Source organism: Paramormyrops kingsleyae, chromosome 21 (genome assembly GCF_048594095.1).
Source record: "Paramormyrops kingsleyae isolate MSU_618 chromosome 21, PKINGS_0.4, whole genome shotgun sequence".
In the NCBI taxonomy this organism is placed as follows: domain Eukaryota; kingdom Metazoa; phylum Chordata; class Actinopteri; order Osteoglossiformes; family Mormyridae; genus Paramormyrops; species Paramormyrops kingsleyae.
The window spans coordinates 18864806-18883738 of record NC_132817.1 but is presented as its reverse complement, the minus strand read 5'-3'; the positions used below and the strand labels follow the sequence as shown (position 1 = coordinate 18883738).

General features: G+C 44.3%; 1 protein-coding gene across 1 annotated transcript; it reads left to right on the top strand.

The window, feature by feature from the left end:
• Positions 1-243: 243 nt before the first annotated feature.
• phb2b (prohibitin 2b) lies at positions 244-9875 on the top strand. Its single transcript, XM_023840925.1, has 10 exons — positions 244-353; positions 1065-1194; positions 1420-1504; positions 2113-2192; positions 3793-3977; positions 5407-5536; positions 6690-6793; positions 7755-7832; positions 8334-8410; positions 9045-9875. The coding sequence occupies exons 1-10, from the start codon at positions 333-335 to the stop codon at positions 9070-9072; spliced, it is 918 nt and encodes a 305-aa protein (XP_023696693.1). The 5' UTR covers positions 244-332; the 3' UTR covers positions 9073-9875.
• The last annotated feature ends 9058 nt before the right edge of the window (positions 9876-18933 follow it).

Here is an 18933-nt window from a genome sequence, read left to right as displayed (position 1 = left end):
AGGATCTGAACCCACAATCCTAGCGTTGTACTGAACCGCATTCGATATTTTAATATTTAACATTTATTTTTACTATTTTAATAGAGAAATTAAAATAAAATGTAAATAAATGTAGTTTAACTATTCAGCTACATATGAGTGTGGTTTGAAATTTTCTATTCATATTTGAAGCAAAAAAGCAAAGACCATCTTGTGAAAAGGCCATACCTGTAACAGACTACAAAATACATACGTGCGTTTTTGGACTACAAAGCCCACAGGGCGTCTGAACAGGAAGTTTTGTCAATTGACCTTGGTTCCACACGACGTAGGTGATCGCAAGAGGAGACAGCATGGCGAATAAAGAACCAAGTGTGAGTGTTGCATTTATTATTTAAGCTATAATGGTAATGCATGCGTCTGCTTGTAATAATGAAGCTTTATAATTTACTGGTTATATGTAGATTTCTGTCTTGGTAGTAGGTTTCTAAGTATAGCTTTCCGAGTATAGCTATCTTCCAAGCATGACATTTCCCCCAAATCCTGTTAGCTAGCAGATTAGACTGCTACCACTATACTTTTTTTTGCGATTTTATCTGTTTTTATTAAACCGATAATTAAAACAAATTGCTGTGCATTGCGGGGTTTTATCCAGTTAATGACATGTGTTGCACAGATATTTGGCCTCGGGTATTTGATTTTTGCCCAAGATATTTGGGTACAGGTAAATTATAATTATTTGCCCGCTTCAAGTTTGTCGGTTCCTGTTGAAAAACATTGTGAAAATTGTAATTTTTCGCTAATGGGAAAAAGATGGAGTGAGCTTTCATTAACAATTTGTACAATATTTATGATATTTTCAGAACTTTTTTGATAGAAATTTCCAGACACCCACGTTATGCCGTAATGTCGTGCCGTAACGTACGGCACTTTTCTTGACGATCGTTCGCATGCGAAATTTCTTTTCCTCGCGGGTGTTCGATTATACTTCCGACCTTACGGTATTTCTTTACAATCACAGGGATTTCGCGAAGGCCTTTTATTATAAGACATTTGAAGTTCACTCTCCCGCTCTCTCCTAACAGCGGTTCCTGCAGCAGCTGAGGGACTTGGCCGGCAGGATGTCCACCGGCTCCCGGGGACCTGGCATTGGACTCAAGCTGCTTATAGGAGCTGGCGCACTTGCCTATGGGGTGAAAGAGGCCATGTATACAGGTATCAGGTCTTATCTGTCTCATTTCTCTTACTCTGACCTCTTTGCTCATCTCTGTTTTGTTGAAGCAGTGATTTGGCTCCTTCTGGTTCCTCAGCACACCTTTTTTGTGGCTGGAAAATAGGCAGGTTACCTTGGTCTCCAGTAGCGCTGTCTCCCATGGTTAGCCCTGCGCTGTGGCTAATAGCCATTAACTGTAGTGCTAACGGGTCACCTTCCGTTCCCAGTTGAAGGAGGACAGCGAGCGATCATCTTCAACAGGATCGGCGGGATGCAGATGGACACCGTGCTTAGTGAAGGACTTCATTTTAGGTACCTGGCTCTGTGATTGTCGTCTGTCTTTTCCCAAATGCCGTTTGAAGACGTCTTGAAATGTTATGGAAGCAACTGAGATGTTCAAATACTCCTGAGCTTTTTGATTCATCTTGGTGTGATTATGCATTGCTGGCTGCCTCTGGCCTTTTGCCTATATCCTAGGCAAATGTAACCGATGATTAAGGTTATTCAGGGATTTTGGCTGAGCTGCAGCTTGAAGAAACTTCCGATCTACTGTAGAAGTCAAAGCAACTCCAAGCAGGCCAAATGCAAGGGTGTAAATTTGGGTATGGAAGGTAGAGCCATGTCCCTGCTAATATTGTAGGAGTACCGTGTGTTTAGTAGGGGAGGGGGTCCCTACCGATGCTGAAACTAAGCCTACGTTCTTGGTCAAATGCCGTGTTCACAAAATCGAGGACTTTGTGCAACTGGAAAGGAATGTTATTGAATTTTTGTTGCTAATGAAATAAAGAAGCCTGTATTTGCTAAATATTGTCCATTTGAACATCACATTTGTTAAAGATGCTTATGCCTGAATCACTATGGCATGAATGTAGCCTTATCCATCTGCATGTGTGCTAATGAGTGTTTATTTGGCATTTCAGGATGCCATGGTTCCAGTACCCTATTATTTACGACATTAGGGCGAAACCTAGGAAGATTTCCTCACTGACTGGAAGTAAAGGTGATTGCTGGAATTAATCATTTTGGACTGAATGTATGCTAATGGGCATTTTAGCTGGATTTCAATAGTTTTAAGTAGAGATGGGGGGCGGGGGAAATCAATTCAGTTATGTATAGCGATTCTTTTGTTGGGCGATTCATGTCTCGAAATCAATTTTTCATAAATGTATAATTTATATCTGTTTGGATTCAAGGTGGAGAAACATTGCAGTTCCACTTTAATCCTACAGGTGGCGTGCTCTAAACTATTCCCACATTGACAGGAAGCAGAGCTTCCCATGTAGTAGCAGCCAATTATTTTCTAACTTTTTTTAGCAATAACAGGAATGGCGGATGATGGCAGAGATTCGTGCTGCTCCTCCACAGTTTAAATCCAAAGTATATAGGAACTTTGGCTTTCAAAATTTATACGGTAAAGAGGAGTTGGACATGAGCTATTCTGTATGCAAACTTTGTCCTGCGAAAGTTAAGCACATGTGGTAATATGAGGAACATACGGGCACATAATGCTAGACATCATCCTGAGACAGACAAGGCAGCAGACAAGCATAAAAGCTTTTATGCCACGACAACTGCAAATGTAGCTTTTTGTTAACTTCCCTAAAAATTTATACTGTTGAAATTGAAGTTATTTTGCATTGTTCAAACACTGAGGAGGAAAATTATTTGCCGTATGCTACATTTACTCATGTTCACTTCAGCTGTGCAGCTATTGAATAAAACTTTAGTGGTATGACAACTTGGTCACTGGTGATTCCTATCCGTAGACAGTAGTATACAGTCATACTCTTGATTAGCAGATATATGCCAGCATCACTTAATCACCCTGTTTACAATCCTCATATCATGTCTTCCTTAACTCAGTTGCTCCAGACTCGTGTTCAGTGTGGAGCTGGTTTGCTTGTATAGTGAAGCATCTATCAGTCAACTTTGGGGTCAATGTATGATAGTCTTTTATATTTTTTTCAAACAATATGTACAGTACCAGTCAAAAGTCTGAACACACCTACTGAAAATCACTTGTTATTCAACAAGCTGATGACCCTAAGCTCACCTTAAGGTGATGTAGTAAGTATCATCTTGTGAACAAGGACAGAGATGCCCCCCCCCCCCCGACCTAAACCCTATAGAGCTGGTTTGGGATGAGTTGAATCAAAGAGTAAGGGCAACGTAGCCAACTTGGTGCCCAGAACTCCTTCAGGACTGTTGGAGAAGCATTCCAGGTGGCTACATCTGGAAGCTGGTTGGAAGAATACCAAGAGTCTGCAATGCTGTCATTGAAGCAAAGGGGACTATTTTGAAGAATCTAAAATTTGAGAAAATATTGAGCTGTTCAACACTTCTCTTGGTTGTTGCAATATTGTATCTATATTTCTTTGTTGCCTCAAGGCCTTTTACTATAAGGTGAATGAGAACTAAAATAGACAAATAATTAAGAGTTGCTGTCCAGACCATTGGCCGATACTTCATGTTTAGGCATCTGTTTAAGCACATTTAAGCATCTAACTGGTTGAAAACATTTTCTGCTTTAATGGCTCTTCTGTACTATCAGGTGTTTTCCCGCATGGATTTGTTAATGGCTGTTGTGGCCCCGCATGCAGATCTGCAGATGGTGAACATCGCCCTGCGTGTGCTATCGCGGCCCGTAGCCTCCAACCTGCCGGTGATGTACCAGCAGCTGGGCATCGACTACGACGAGCGCGTGCTGCCCTCCATCGTCAACGAGGTGCTGAAGAGCGTGGTGGCCAAGTTCAACGCCTCGCAGCTCATAACGCAGCGGGCCCAGGTAGGCGGTTCTCGCTCACTGCGTTTACCATGAAGTGGATAGTTTGTCCGATCGAGTTATCGGCCTTTTCCTGCTCTAAGGCCATCGGTAGGTCGGAGAGCAGGAGAACTCGCTTTTGCTCTGTCAGGTGAGGTTGAGAGACCTGTTTAAAAAGCCTAAATTTCGAGGGATGAGATGGTCTTGTGGCTCAGGTAGTCATCCAGGCGGCTTGGCAAAGAATGACCTTAAGTTGACTCTGATGTCATCCGGCAGCACAGAAACTGAGCCAATCGGCTTAATGTCACTGCTCAGACAGTCAGACTTCGTAAATGTGGGACACAACGTCATGTGACCGAAGGCTAATTTTATGTTCCTGATAAACTCTTCTTTTGGCAGCAAAGAGGGACTTTTGTATGAAGGTTACCTTACAGGTTAACCATTGGCCCTGGTTAACCTGTTACCCAAAGAGTCATGTGGGGAACTTTAATCCTTGCGATTCAGCTGCCCCCCTATGGGGCGATTATAGTAGCAAAATCATTTGAAGATGCGTACAGAAAGTTGTGTGACTGTATCTCAATCCATGTGTGCGTAATCAGATTTGTAAATGTGCAGTTTTCTATAAAATTACGTGTGAAGTTTAACCTATCAGTTTTTATGTTATTGTTCGGCTAGCGGACTGCTAGGGGTCAAGGTTGGGGGGGGGGGGCACGTATTATTTGTGAATTTTCACATTTATGGGATCTTCCAGCCCTAACTCTCAAAAGCGTGAAGGTGTTACCCCCATTTCACCAGCTACTTAAGGAAGCGGAATGCCAGGTCAATGGATGTTAAATCTGGCCATTTTTTTATTTGTCTTTGTGTGTTGAACTGACCGCAATAACAACAGCAGTCACATGCAGCCTGTTTTTGTCACACTGGCAAAATCGTTCACCATTCCTCTACTTAGGACATTTATAAAAGTCCGCATTTCACATTCTTCGTTCCTTTTTTTTTTGCTCGTTTGTGGTTCCACTGTCTCTGAAATGGAGTCGCGAGCGTAGAATGTGCACGTTTATATACATGCAGCTAGCATTGCAAATGTAGGGTGATTAGTGGGTGGGAATAGGACGGTTTACACAAGGTTTTATAAATCTGACTTTTCCTACGAACATCGAGTTTGACAGAAGAAATTCCTGTTCGTTTTTATGGTTTTGCTATTAATTTGTAGATGTTCAGATGTTGAATTTGTTTTATTTTTTGAGAAAATATACACTTAATACCCAGATAAACGGCTGTAAGCATTTTCTGTGACTGCCTAAGACTTTTGCACAGAACTGTATATCTGTACATTCCAAGCATTAATCCCCATACTTTCAAAACCAGAATTCAGTGCTATCATCCTGTGTCTGCATATGTTCTGCTTTGCTTTTTTTTGGCAGATCTAACTCCGAAATTGTCTCCCCTGCTGTAGGTGTCCCTGCTGATTCGCCGGGAGCTGTTCGAGAGGGCCAAGGACTTCAACATCATCCTAGACGACGTGGCCATCACGGAGCTGAGCTTCAGCCGGGAGTACACAGCCGCTGTGGAGGCCAAGCAAGTCGGTGGGTAGCCGTCTGTCGCATGGCCGTCGGGGTGAAATGTCTGTCGCGTGGCCGTCGGGGTGAAATGTCTGTCGCGTGGCCGTCGGGGTGAAATGTCTGTCGCGTGGCCGTCGGGGTGAAATGTCTGCTTGGTGCAGTACAGGCGGTCCCCGAGTTAAAAACGTCTGACTTCCGGACAACTCGTACTTATGAACGGGCTGCCATAAAGCATATTATATCAAATATATAATATAATTGGGGGCAGCTGTGTGCTTATAATCCGACGGTCGCTGGTTCAAACCCAGCCTCAACACCTCTGGGTCCTTGAGCAAGGCCCTTAACCCCCAGCTCCCTGGGCGCCCCAACGGGTGGCTGCCCTCTGCGGACAGCTTACCCCACAAAGAGCAAGTTGAGGGAGGCGTAAAAAGACAATAAATAAAAAATAAAATAAAGTATAAAAAATTTGGGTTAAATACAATGGTTCGTGATAACGAACGCACACACTATGATGTAACGGTTGTGAAAATAGTGCACAGCTTCAGTGGTTTGTCTTGAGGAACTGCACAGTACTATGTTTAGCTATTTATATTATAAGTTATAACTGGGTAATTTTTTTTATTATGTACTGTTTCATTATTTTTCCGACTTGACTACAAATTCGACTTTAGACTGACATTGGGAACAGATCTCATTCGTAACCTGAGGACTGCCTGTATATGCAAAACAGTCAACCTGTACTGGAGTACTGGCAGAAGGTGAAACGATGAATCTGAGCGCGCACATCCAGTCAGGTGATGGGTAATCGCTGTAATTAATGAAAGGTACCAACAAAACGATTCTTTTCTTAAGACACAGGCAATGTTACAGCTCATAAATTGAGTAAACAAAACTTGAGGTGTACTGGTCATCTCTAGTGGCAAAATCTGACCCTGGCAGGATGTAAAAATATCATTCATGGGATCAGCTGCATAGATTTTCAGCATATTAGTCCTGCCGCCTTGATGATACAATATCTGGGGGGATGTTGGACTCCATACCGGTGTGGTTTGATTGTTAACCAGCAGAGTGTGCTGTTGAGCTTCAGGCATTTCAGTGAGTCTCCGGCAACATATATGAGCAGATGCTCCAGGATTTTAGTGCGTGTCTGTAAACCGCCCCCCTTTTCTGTCCTCAGCCCAGCAAGAGGCCCAGAGGGCCCAGTTCTATGTGGAGAAGGCCAAGCAGGACCAGAGGCAGAAGATCATCCAGGCTGAAGGGGAGGCTCAGGCTGCCAAAATGGTGACATTTTCAGAAAACTCTTTCCGAAATTTTCCATATTTATTGTATGAGTATTTTGTGGTGTTTGCTAAACTTGTTGTGTACTTGGATGTGCTGCAGAAACATATTTTCCCCCTAGGGACCAATAAAGTATACAGACTTACCGTGGGCAGGAATAGATGTTTCACTTGGTGGGGGGGCAAAACTAAAAAAACAAAGTGCTTACCTTATGCGTTAATGCATGTGTCTGATGAACACTTAGCCTATTATTTTCTCTACCTGTAGGGGGAGCCACAAGCTGCTTAAACAAAGGCAATGTCCCAGCATAGGATATAGTGCAATAATTACTTAATTACAATTTCAGCTCAGGCAACTGGAGGGGCACTGCCCTGTGCTGCCCCCCCCCCAAAAAAAAAATCCACCCATGCCACTTACCTACCCTTCTATCTCGGAAGGACCTTTCTCGCTACCTTGATAAATCGCTTTCTGTGGCGGGTGTCACACTCAATCTGGCCATATATGCTTGTTTTTGTAGCAACTGCTGATTTCTTTTTAATTGTTACTCATCTCTGGAAGCTTTTCCTCTGGAAGTTTCCCTGCCCCCACCCCAATAATGAATAAAAAATGCAGAAGTGTGAGCTTCTCTGAACAGATGGTGGAAACTGAGGCAGTACTAGTCTTTTAAAAAAAGATGGTAAAATAGTGGGGCTGATTACATGAAGTGTGTAGCCCAAGTCAGAATCTCCGTTTAAATACCTGTCCAGGTGCTGAGTTTGACAGTAGCCCAGGGCCCTGAGTTATTAAAGCAGCATTTTTGCTGTAGATTGGGTCCCAGCTTAACCGGCCCAACATTGCAGTAGACTAGAGTTCCATCATGTAGACTCTGCATTTTGAGTTCTTATCACTGGGGTCTCGTACTGTGTCGGCAGTCAGACGGTTCCAAACGCAAGCCGTGACGGAACGTTGTCTTTCTCTGGGACAGTTGGGCGAAGCGGTGTCGAAGAATCCCGGGTACCTGAAGCTGCGAAGAATCCGCGCGGCGCAGAACATCGCCAAGACGGTCCGTGGTCCCGACCCGCCAGCCGATGCCTTTCCCCCCGGATTAGGGAGGGGGCAGATTTCTGAGGATGCACTTACTGCTGTGCTTATGACCAGTTTGCCACAGAGGGAGCCAAACTCTTACTCATCCCGTTGAATTGAATCATACTTCATTCTTGGCTGTCATAGGCTTATACTTCTTTCCAAGGGGGCTTTTTGCGATATATGTTCTCCATCTGACCATGACTCCTTATTTTAGCCTGATTTCTTTACATCCCTTATAGAACTTCATACAATGGAAACACTTATGCCTGTGTATGATAGATATATATATAAAATAGGGTGTATGCATATATATGCTTTACATATACTTTAGTTATATATAATATATTTATTAGTGAGAGGCAAAGATAGTCATTGCTTTATGTAATTTGTCATAGGCTGATAGGCATATTGTGGTTCTTTTTTCCCCCCCGATGATTATTACTTTTATTTCTCATCGTGAATTTCGTCCGTCTTGCAGGTGGCTGCGTCGCAGAACAGAGTATACCTGAGTGCAGACAACCTGGTCCTTAATCTCCAGGATGACTCCTTTAACAAGTACGTTCCCGGTCACCTAAGTGCACCAGCTGTGATCTCTGGTAGATGGTTTAAGGTTTCCTGGGTAGGGTAGGGTAGGGTAGGGGAGGGGGCATAATGAAACACCCTGAAATCCTGAAGGCTTTTTCTGCAAATAAACTGCTTAAAGCAGCGGAATAATTGGTTTGTTGCTATTTTTGGCTGTGGGCGAGCGCGGCTGCAGGAAACTCTGTTTTTTTTTTTTTTTTTTTTCTGTCTTGCGGCTAATGCCTGGCAGTCTTACATCCGGCCCAGATTTAGTAGCAGTCTGTCTACAGCAGTGGTCTACACACCCTTTGGACTGCTGGTTGATGTCTGGGCCCCCCCTTTGTGCTGCACTGCTCTCATTTGGTGCCGCTTTTGACCTCATTTATGAGGATTAATTACTTACCACCAAAAGCTGTCTGAACTGTATCGAAGCAAAATGACTTTAAGCATTTGTTTATTAATATTTTTAAAAAAGTTAAGTACCACAAAATTCAGTGTTGAGGGACTAAAATGATTATAAATGGCCTTATTAGAATGAAGGTGACCCCCCCACCCCAGTGTGTCTGCATAATCTGTTTTGCAAATGAGCTATATTCTTGTGTAAATGTTCTCTTTGTTGTTCTTTCAGTTTATCACTGGGGAGTGTAAAGAAGTAACCTGCTCTGAGCGAGATCGCATTCCACACTGTACCGTTCCCCACGACCCAGCAGAACGCACCGACCACCTCTTTGTTTTGTATTGGCATCTGTTCCAGTTTGGAAGCTGGCTTTGCTAGAGTTCTTGGGATACTGGAGCCTGAAGTCTCAAACACACTTTGATGGCTCTGATAAATGACTTCTGTACTCGTTCTTGGTGTGACATTCAGAGAGCAGCTCAATCTTAGAAACTGGCAACTGTTTAGGCTTTAGATTGACATGTCTGGGCTTTAGCGTGTCCATCACCACTATCATCATCCTATCCTGACACTAAAACCTTATAAATTCTGACTTTCTGAGCTCTGGAATGTGTACAAAGTTTTTCTTCATCATGCCAGTGGATAACCATGCAGTCTGGTAGACTTTAAATGTGCTGCACTTAATTTAAAATACATACAAATTTTTAATTGGTTTTTGAAGAGAAAAAAAATAAAACATCGGGTGGTTTGTTTTGGGTGGAGCCATCCTGTGATTGTCAGGATAGATGTAATCAAAACACGTGACTTTTCAGTAGCTCAGCAATGCATGACACACTCTGGAAGCTCTGGGTGACGTAGGGCCGAAGGGCTGATGACTTCTTGGTCGTTTTCACCATAGCAGGTGCTGTTTTGATCAAACTTACTGAAGTAAAACCGCCCAAACTGTCCCACTTGCTTGCAGGGAGGTAAATAACCAGACAGATTAATACTATACCAGCTTTAAGTCAAAATGGTGGAATGGCGTCAAATGCGAGTGAAAAATAAATGTATTGAATTTCAAGATTCTCTGAGGCTTTTACCGGCTTTATTTGTGTTAAAATGTTAAAACAATACTTCCCTGAAAACCTATAGCAATGGATTTTACGCCTTGTCCTGGGAGTAACCGCTATTTATGTTGCATAAATAAGAAACCGTCGGGTTAAGACGATGGTCTCAAAAATGTCTATAAATTAAGAGTTTTGAAAACGTAAAAAATGAAAGGTAAAAGAAAGTGTGCCTGATAATCCGGTTATAGACCCTCAACAATGCTGACGCTATTTCATTAACTATTTTTAAGTAAAATATGCATTTAATATCGTGTTGGGGCAGATGACCAAAAAAATGCAAAAGATTCTTTACACTCCAATCTACTGTTCTTCCATTTTTCGTAGAATCTGTATTTTGTTCTTTTCAGTGGTCGCCGAATTATATCCCTGCTTTATAATAAGGCAGTCAGACCTCGCGAATCAAGTAGTTTGTTGGAGCAAAACGAAGCTCCCAGCTGTCCGTCGCTAAATACCGCGGGTACATGGCGAAATGGCACATTTACCGGAGTGGCGGATGTGAACGCGGGGGGGCCGCTTCACGCGCTTTATACCGGCCGCTGCAGCCCGAGACCTTCCCTGTGTCTCGATGCCATATAACGTGACAAAACATCACTCAATAGCGGACCTACAGTTTTTACTCGTTTATAATCGGATAACTTCCTGGGGAAAATCGGGTTAAATACCTTGCTCAGTGGGCAGTCTTCAATTTCCTAGTCCTTTACAAGCCAATACGAGAAACCGTAGAATAAAGGGACAGAAGGTATTTCAGTGAGGCCATTTATTTTAATGGGTGGTAATCACGTTATTCAGGATTTAGGCTGTGGGACCAATAGCCTTAGTATGGAATTGGACAGCTGTGTTATAATAATGGATTTTTCATGACCACAAATAAGCGATGCTTCTCAGGTTAAGAAATTTAGGGAAGTGATACCGACATCGTCTTTCAAAAGTGTTCTGAAAACCGTTTCTGTTCTTTTTTTATTTCAGTAATTTTTTTTCGTGCTTAATTTAATGAAATAGTTCTTCCAAATTATGTATTTTAAGTTTGAGTGCCGACATTTATAAGTGCTCGAAACATGTCACAGTAGAAAGGAGAGTCGCGCTTCAGAGAGACTGGTTTGAACTATCCCCAGTTACAGCGGGTGCGATCGGACACATATTTAAACGAGTTGTTATGTAGATAAATGCATTTGACGGGCGGAATCCTCGTCCATTGGGCTTAACAGAAACAATAGAACTAAGATGCGAGGGGGTTAGTGGCAGTCAGCACTTGAAAGACCATTTTCCCCCGTCATTTACCTCCTTAAATGGTGAAAGCTCAGATTTAAAATAAAAAAAGTTCTCGCACCACACATTTAAGGGTCCAACAGATGCTTGACTGTGATCCCTTCAACTGCAGTTCAAAAGCGGGCAGAACAGGGATTCCGTATTTTCTGGACAATTGCCCAGGCCTAGTGTGACTGGGAGCTGTGGAGTGCGGTGATACATGTGGAAATGGCCTTCGCTATGCTGACCAGATGGCGATAGCGGTGCCTTAAAGAGATGGACGTGGGTGAGGTACTGGAGTTTCTTTCCGCCAGTATCAACAGTGGCAAGTCCTGTAATTGTAAATTATGAAAAGTTAATCTCCATAAGAAGAAATCGGACATGTGGTATTGAGCAGGGCAGACTCAATTAATTAATTATTTGGGCGAATAATCACATTTTCTTCATGATGTGTTTTTCGTGGTATTGATAAACATTATTATAAATAGGCCTTAATCTGATGGGGCGTTTGATCGCTTCCCCACTAGGTGGCACCAAAAGCTTGATTATTAGCGTCCTTGGGCAGCACTCAGTGTCCGGGCCCTCAGGCGCATGGATGCGTACGAAGGCTCACGCGGTGCGTGCGTGCGTGCGTGCAGCTAGGCATGGAGGCGACAGGGTGCGCCGCAGAGCGGACAATGTGAAAGACACAGGGTCTTGGGGATTTAAAAAAAGGTCGTGCCAGGGTCGCTGCATGCGGAGTCAAGAGCAGATTGGATATTCATGAAGACCAGCGAAGGGAGGGTGGGGGGAGTTGTCTGTAGCTGCTCCCAGTGAAAGCAGCTTACAAGCCCCCCCCCCCCCACACACACACGCCTACTGCATTGCAGCTCTATAGAGAGATCATTGTGCCTTAGCCATTGCCCTACTTTCAAGCTGGTGCACAGCATGTGGCTAAAGGTCAGTTCACCTTGCCTTAAATTTGATGACGATCGGTTCTGTTTGTAGTCCAAGGTGATACTGATGAGAAGCGTTCACAGCTGGGGCATCTATAGAAACAGGCTGTCCATAATGTGACATCAAAACATTCACTATTTGGCAAAGTTTTGTTTCCGTATTCTATTATACCGGTGAAAAAATGGGACTTAGTTTTGTTGGCGTCCATGTGCAGCTCCTGCAATCGGCTGCAGCTCCTTCAAAGCTACGAGGAACTTGCCAGCCTGCATGCTGTACCTAAGCTCGGACTAAAGGGGGATCTCAGACAACATTGAGGTCTTGTGATTTTGCCCCTTTCCGCGTTGCATAAACAAGCCTAGGTTATTACTCAGCGGGTCCATCTCCATGGAAACACTGACCTCATGCCGTGACGGGCAATCTGGGGCGGTTGTCATGGTGACCGGCCGTGACATCAAACCTGAGCTCCAGGTTGCTATGGCAGCATTCATACTGCTTCAGCAGCTATTTCTGTGCCATGCTGAGGGCGAGTTCTTGTTTTTCCTGCTCGAGGTCACGAATGCCTTTTCTTGCGGCCCCTTCCCGGCTGAGAGGTATCCACACTTGTTTGTCGTTTCTCCCCCCCCTCCCCCTCCCCAATCCCATGTTGATGCTGGATGCTTTTCTCCCACTTTGCTTTTGTCCACGTAAGCCCGGAGCTCGCTGTGTCTGGAGATTATCCTCATTACCATGGTGCCTGTCGCCTAGCTGCAGACCGGAGGCAGGAATGTGACACGCGCGGCAGTTGAAAGTCATCGCTTGTATCCGCAGCTTGACGAAAAGGATCTGCAGAGGGCTGTAAGAGTGTGTGGGTGTGTAGGAGGATGAAGGCGAGGAAACTGGAAAGCCAGGCCCATTCCATCATGTCAGCGTTTTACACAATCCCCTTAAATCACTCCCTCAATTAGAATTCCCCTTTCCTGTCCTGTTCAGAGAGCAGGGAGGTACGTTCATCCATATACACACACGCACTTGAGCAGTCAAAGGCAGGACGCTGCTGACTGCTCTGTACTGCCAAGGGCAATGGGGTAATTACACGCTGTGAGTCTGGTCTAGATGCTGCACTGCATTCACCTCTCCACCCCCCATCTATCACCCTGGAAACGCCAGGGAGCATTCTCCGCCTCCCCCAACGCCTTTACTGCTCCACACGTACTCTAATGCTGACGGCCGCTATTTGTGTTTCAGGTAACGTGGAGCCAGCCGAACATCTGGTTTTATTGTTCGGGGGCCCCACTGGATGCATGGTCAGCTGAGTGTATGTGTGCAGACAAAGACAGTCCAAGGTGAGGCCAGCGGGCTTTCAGGGTGAGAGGAGCGTCACACGGCAGGAGGTGATAGCAACCAGCTGCAATTGACATCTTGCATTCGTTGTCTCTCTCTGATGCTGTGACTCCTCTCTCTCCTGCCCGAGTCCAAGGCCCTGACAGGGTACCAGTGCACTATAGCGCCCCACAGTGGAGGCGGATTAAACGCGTGTCCTTCTTTAGCAGGAGTAATTACTGGAGGACCAATCAGATTATTGCTGGTTTTGCAGCGATCTTTTTTTTTTTTTTTCTGGTGGGGAGGGGCATTGGTTTACAGTGGTGGAAGGTAAATTAGTTTTGCTATTATATTGGCTGATGGTGAAACTGTGTCAGCAGGCAGAAAGGACCGTGCAGTTTGCTAGGTTGATTAATTAACTTGCTTTTTTGGTAGAGTCATTAAAATGTTAAATGGGATTCGGAAATTGTGCCCCAGTTTAATCTGTGTGAGTTTCAGCCCCCTCCAATCACGTGGCAGCTCCTCTGTTTTACCTCCGATGTTGTGCTAGCCTTTGGTAACTCAGCCACTTGTTTTTTGGTGCGATTTAAAAGAAAATATTTGACCAAAAACAATTGCTCATGCCTAAAAATGGCCGCCAGGACCCAGAAGTCTTTGGGAAGCCTGTGTTGATAGCCTGGTTTGCGAATGGTTACTGGTACAGCTTGTTTGTTTTGTGTTCAAAACTATTTCAGTCTGGTTTTATTCCAGAAGTCTCATTAATGTCTTCCTGTCACCAGGTCTTACAGGCACATTGTAACCCTGTATTCCTAAGGTGACTAAACAAAAGTAAAAGGCTCTTAGTCCACTTTACACAAACTGTTTATATGTCTGCTTAGAACTCATTTGGGGAAAGGTATAGACAAATGAAATGTAACTACGCTTTCATGGTAAAGAAACGAGTTTTAATAGCACGTAAATTTCGGCAAATGTTGGAAATTTGCCGTTTTAATTTACTGTTTGGATATGCTTTGTTTTAATGTATGTTAAACATTTTTTTAAAGTTTGTGTAGTGTAGACGTAGCAGTAAATAATTGGTTGTCCTATAAATTTGGGGTTCCCAACCTCTATGCCAGCAGCAGAGTTCCCACCCATTACAGGATTGCCCAGTATTGAAAAATAAATTCCCGTGTCCAGTATTGATCCATGATAACTAGCGAATTTGCCCTGTATTTCCACTGCCCATCTTACCGGTCCGTGACGTTTTTGCCCCATATAATCATCAATAGAATAGAAACCCCCTACTATAAATAATAGAATGAAATGGTAAAAGGCCACTTCAGACTGTTCATACTGTAGTAAGGACGTGCCATGGACTGACTAACAAAAAAATAGCCTCTACAAAAGCAGTCGCAGAATGTGTGTTGTTACACACAGGCGCCCCCTAGAGGTGAGGAGGTGGTGTGGCTGTGGGATCACAGCCTGATTGGATATTGCTGGGCTTCCCCCCCCATACACACACCCACACACACACAGCCCCTCTGTGGGGAACGACCTGGCCACTCTGGGCCCTGTAAAGCTTGTCGCAACAAACGCCTCAATGTGGCAGCGGGGGGGGCGACTGCTCGTGGCAGCGATTCAGTGCCGTGGCATTGATTAGTAACACATCTGCCCTCTTGTGCACTGCTGCACTGCTCAAAGGGGGGGGGCTTCTGTTACTCTAATCGGAACCCTTTACTGCTTTTGGAATGCATCTAACAAACTCTCCGGGGGGGGGGGGGGGGGGAATGGGGGCGGCCAATCCTACAGTATGCTTTTGTGGGAACTTTTTTTTAAAAAAAAAGGCCTTTTTTGTGCTTAGTTCAGGCAAGATGCCCAAATTTTGCCATGATTTGGGTGCATGAGCTCACAGGGACTGACGTAGACTGCATGAAGGGTGACATTTAATGGCTGCTCTCAGTGGACGGTTTACGCTTCTGTATGGTTTTGGACAATGCCTTTAGCCTTTACACTTCTTCAATTGTCCCTACACCAGACAGTCCTGTCTCCATGTAATAAGGGGGATGGCCTGAAGAGGGCACCGGTGAGCGTGTACTAAGTTTGCAGTCGACGATGCGATTTTGGCGATAACTTGATCTGGCCCAGATGGCGAGTGTCGGGTCTTTTTCACGCAGGCAGAACGTAGAAGAGGAGTCATGGCTGATTAGAGCAGCCCCTCCCCCCCCCCCCCCGGGGAAATCAGGGCCGGCCTCTCCCCTCCAACACAACGGGAGCCACAGAGGTGCGGCTTGGCCCATTTGTCACCTGGCCAGTGGGGCAGAGGGGCATCATGGCTGACCGGTACGCATTCCCAGTGCTGCCATTGCAGTTAGCATGTGGCTATTGCTACTGTGCATTCCATTCAAGTTTAGCTGCAGTTGACATTGTTACGGCTTTTTGTAACTGAACTGAAGCAACTAAACAGGGAAAATACAGGGACTTAAAACTGTCTTAAAGATAGCAAAACCCTGCCTTATGGTTGTGTTTGACTTAGGGTTAAAAACCCATTTGCCCAATTTAATGTTCAAAACACTCTGGGTTTTCAGTGCTGAACTGGATGTTCCTCGTCTGGTTCTGGTCCATCAGGGAAGGTAAACAACAGTGCTGTCATGGTTTCGGTTGCCTACCTACATATCACACGGGAGTTTAGCTAGCTGTCCAAATGAACATTTTTCATTTTTCTAAGAGATAATTGGCTTGTGCGGGCTTCACATCTCCCCGGTAATTGGAATAATAATCCTGCAATTATGCCGTTTAGAAGCGATTTAATGTGATCCCCAATAAAGACCTTTATGTGTCTTAGAAGGCATATGCATGACATGCAGTGCTGCTTCTAAAATATCCAGCACTTAAAGGAATTTTGGTTTTATTTTTAATCAATCCTGTTAACTGGCAGCGTCACAACAACGATAAAAATTGGTTGCATTTACTGTTGTTTCTTCAATGGTGTTTTATGCCACATTGCACAAGCTGTAGACTGTCCCACAGAGCATTATTCTAAAGACAGACCGTATTTGTATTATGTATTATGTTATTGCAGACACTATGGCCCCTGTCGTTAGCATGCTGATACACACAGAGCTCCCTCACACGCTCATTCGCGGGCAGTGAAAACAACGTAACGCAGGATAATGATGCGTTTTGTGTTCGGTCCTCGTGCCCGGGCAACGAGCCCACACCCTGGCACGCAGAGTGTCGCTCACATCCCATAATATCGGAGCCTTGTTCACCGAGGCCTCGCTAAGCTGCCGTATCCGTGCCACGCGTGGGCCGGCCCCTGTTTACAGACGCATTTTGTCGTGGGGAATTTTCGGTATCGTAAGTGATCTTTTTTTTTCTTTTCCCAGAGACAAGGCTGAGTACCTTGATTGAGAAATTAATCGGCATGTCAGGGCAGCCAGAAAGAGACTCTTGTGTGCAGCAGAAATTCCTCCCAAAAATGCATTTTTTGCATCCTGGAAGCCCCTTGTGGTTCAACTACAGGATGGTGCAACAAAGCAAACTGGGAGCGACACTCGGACCTCATGCTCCCGTTTGTGAAAGGCGGGGTGCAGAGGTGCAATGAGAGCGTTTATCTCTGCCTCTCCTGGAAGGGCCCGACGCAGGAGCACGTGAATCCATTCTGGCAAATGGCCGCAGACACATATGAAGGTTGTGAACTGAGCTCACGAGCGGGGAACCACTGCTGAGGCTGAATTGCTAGTGGATCACCTGATTAATTGATTTTCTAGATACATCCATATGATATACATCTGTGTAAATGTGTCAGTGTGCTGGTCTCTTTGTATAAAAAGAGAGTACATTATATGAGAGCATGATAATAGTTACAATAATTACCTATGAAGTAATGAAACGAGAGTAACAATAATTTATAATAACAGTCAATTGAGTATAATAAGTCTCGCTGAATTCATTATAAAAAGGTTTTAAATGACTCCTGACTCCTCCCCCCCCACCCCACCCCATTGTCTGAAAAACACTCCCAAAACTCCACTTATTGCCTTGCGAAATACGATGGTTTGCCGACAGTGTGTTTTGTCTGGTTCAAATTAGCCGTGTCGCACCTCTTCAGGTTAACAGAGATTTGCCTTTACTGAAGGCTACTTGCCCAGATAGTTGTGATCTGCATATGAAATGATCGTCAGCTATGAAAAACCATTAAGCAATAATCCACCGAGATTGCTCCTAGCCGGATAGAACGGCTTAGCACCACTAGTGCTAATGTTTATCCTAGACAGTTAACGTAATTATTAGGTTTATCAGGTTTTCCCCAAAGATAAGTGTTGTCCTGTCACCCTTGCTTTCAGTTATTTACATCTACCACCAGGGGTCAGTGAAAGTACCAAATGCAACACAGCCAAATGACTCAGAAGCTATCAGACAAAACATATTCCACCCAGGTCTGGAAGTCAAATGTCTCTGGGTATCATAAGACCAACTTAAGTCTGAGTTGAACCATCTTTGAACTGTGACTGGTCTGGAAGTCTAAATTGTAATAAATCTGACCACTTATGTTCCCATTAAAGAGTTTGCGAGTTCATTTGGAGTCACTGAAGACAAAATACAGACAAAAATCTGTCTATACTTGCCCTCACTCTCTTCACCTGCATATGACAAGATCCATTCAGAATTTTCCTAGCCCAAGGCCCTGCCTTGAGCTTTTACCTGGTCTTTACGATGCTTTTCAGAGATTCCACACGTCTGCATGCCGGTTATGAATGGACTGAAGGTTACTGGCCTTGTGAACATGGAACCAGACCTATTGTGGAATGGGAATTACGTATTCTGTTTTAGAATAGACGGCCAATGTTTTTAAAGGAAATGTTACCAATAAAGAGGGAGGCCTTTGCCAGCCATTGTTTAATTGTATGCATGATGGAACCTCCTTAATCACAGTACCGCAGAAAAAAAAATGTTTGACCTGGTATGGTCTTATGCATAATTATTTTCCCTGCAAGGTAAATTTAATACTGGTCATAGTATTGCAAGAAGAATTATTATTGATTACGTCTCATAAGACAGTTCTTCATATATTTCAAAGTCATTCTTTTGACTATGTTTACATTCCAGCCCATGGAATCTAATGTTCCGAAGGAATTCCGCAGGAAGACTCTGTGGTCCTGTAGCACACTGTGGAGAGTCCTGTTGGGAAAGTGTCCCCTTTATATTCACAGAGACTAGCATCCATGGGCACTATAAAGGAGCCGCTTGTGTGTGGGGGGGGAGTTTGTCTGTGTCAGTGAGCAGTGTGAAACATGCCAGGTAATCCCGACAGGAAGGCTGGCCATTCAGACCCGCCCTTTTGCAGAGAGAGCAATTCTGACAGCAGATAAATAATAAGCTCCATGTCCAGTTATTGAGCGATTTACACATACAATTATCTAAATTATGGCAGGGAGCACAAACTAAGGGCCAAATCCGAACTTCCATAATAGTGTACCCAAAACCCAAAGCTCTGTCTGCACCATGCAAAGGGGAAGTTTCACATCATGGAAAATAACGACTCACTTCCAGCTTTT

Bases quoted from the DNA above. Each gene is read 5' to 3' on its own strand.
- phb2b (XM_023840925.1), top strand. From the start codon at position 333: ATGGCGAATAAAGAACCAAGT. The intron at 7,833-8,333 runs GTCCGTGGTCCC...TCCGTCTTGCAG, and splicing joins CGCAGAACATCGCCAAGACG to GTGGCTGCGTCGCAGAACAG. The intron at 8,411-9,044 runs GTACGTTCCCGG...TTGTTCTTTCAG, and splicing joins CAGGATGACTCCTTTAACAA to TTTATCACTGGGGAGTGTAA.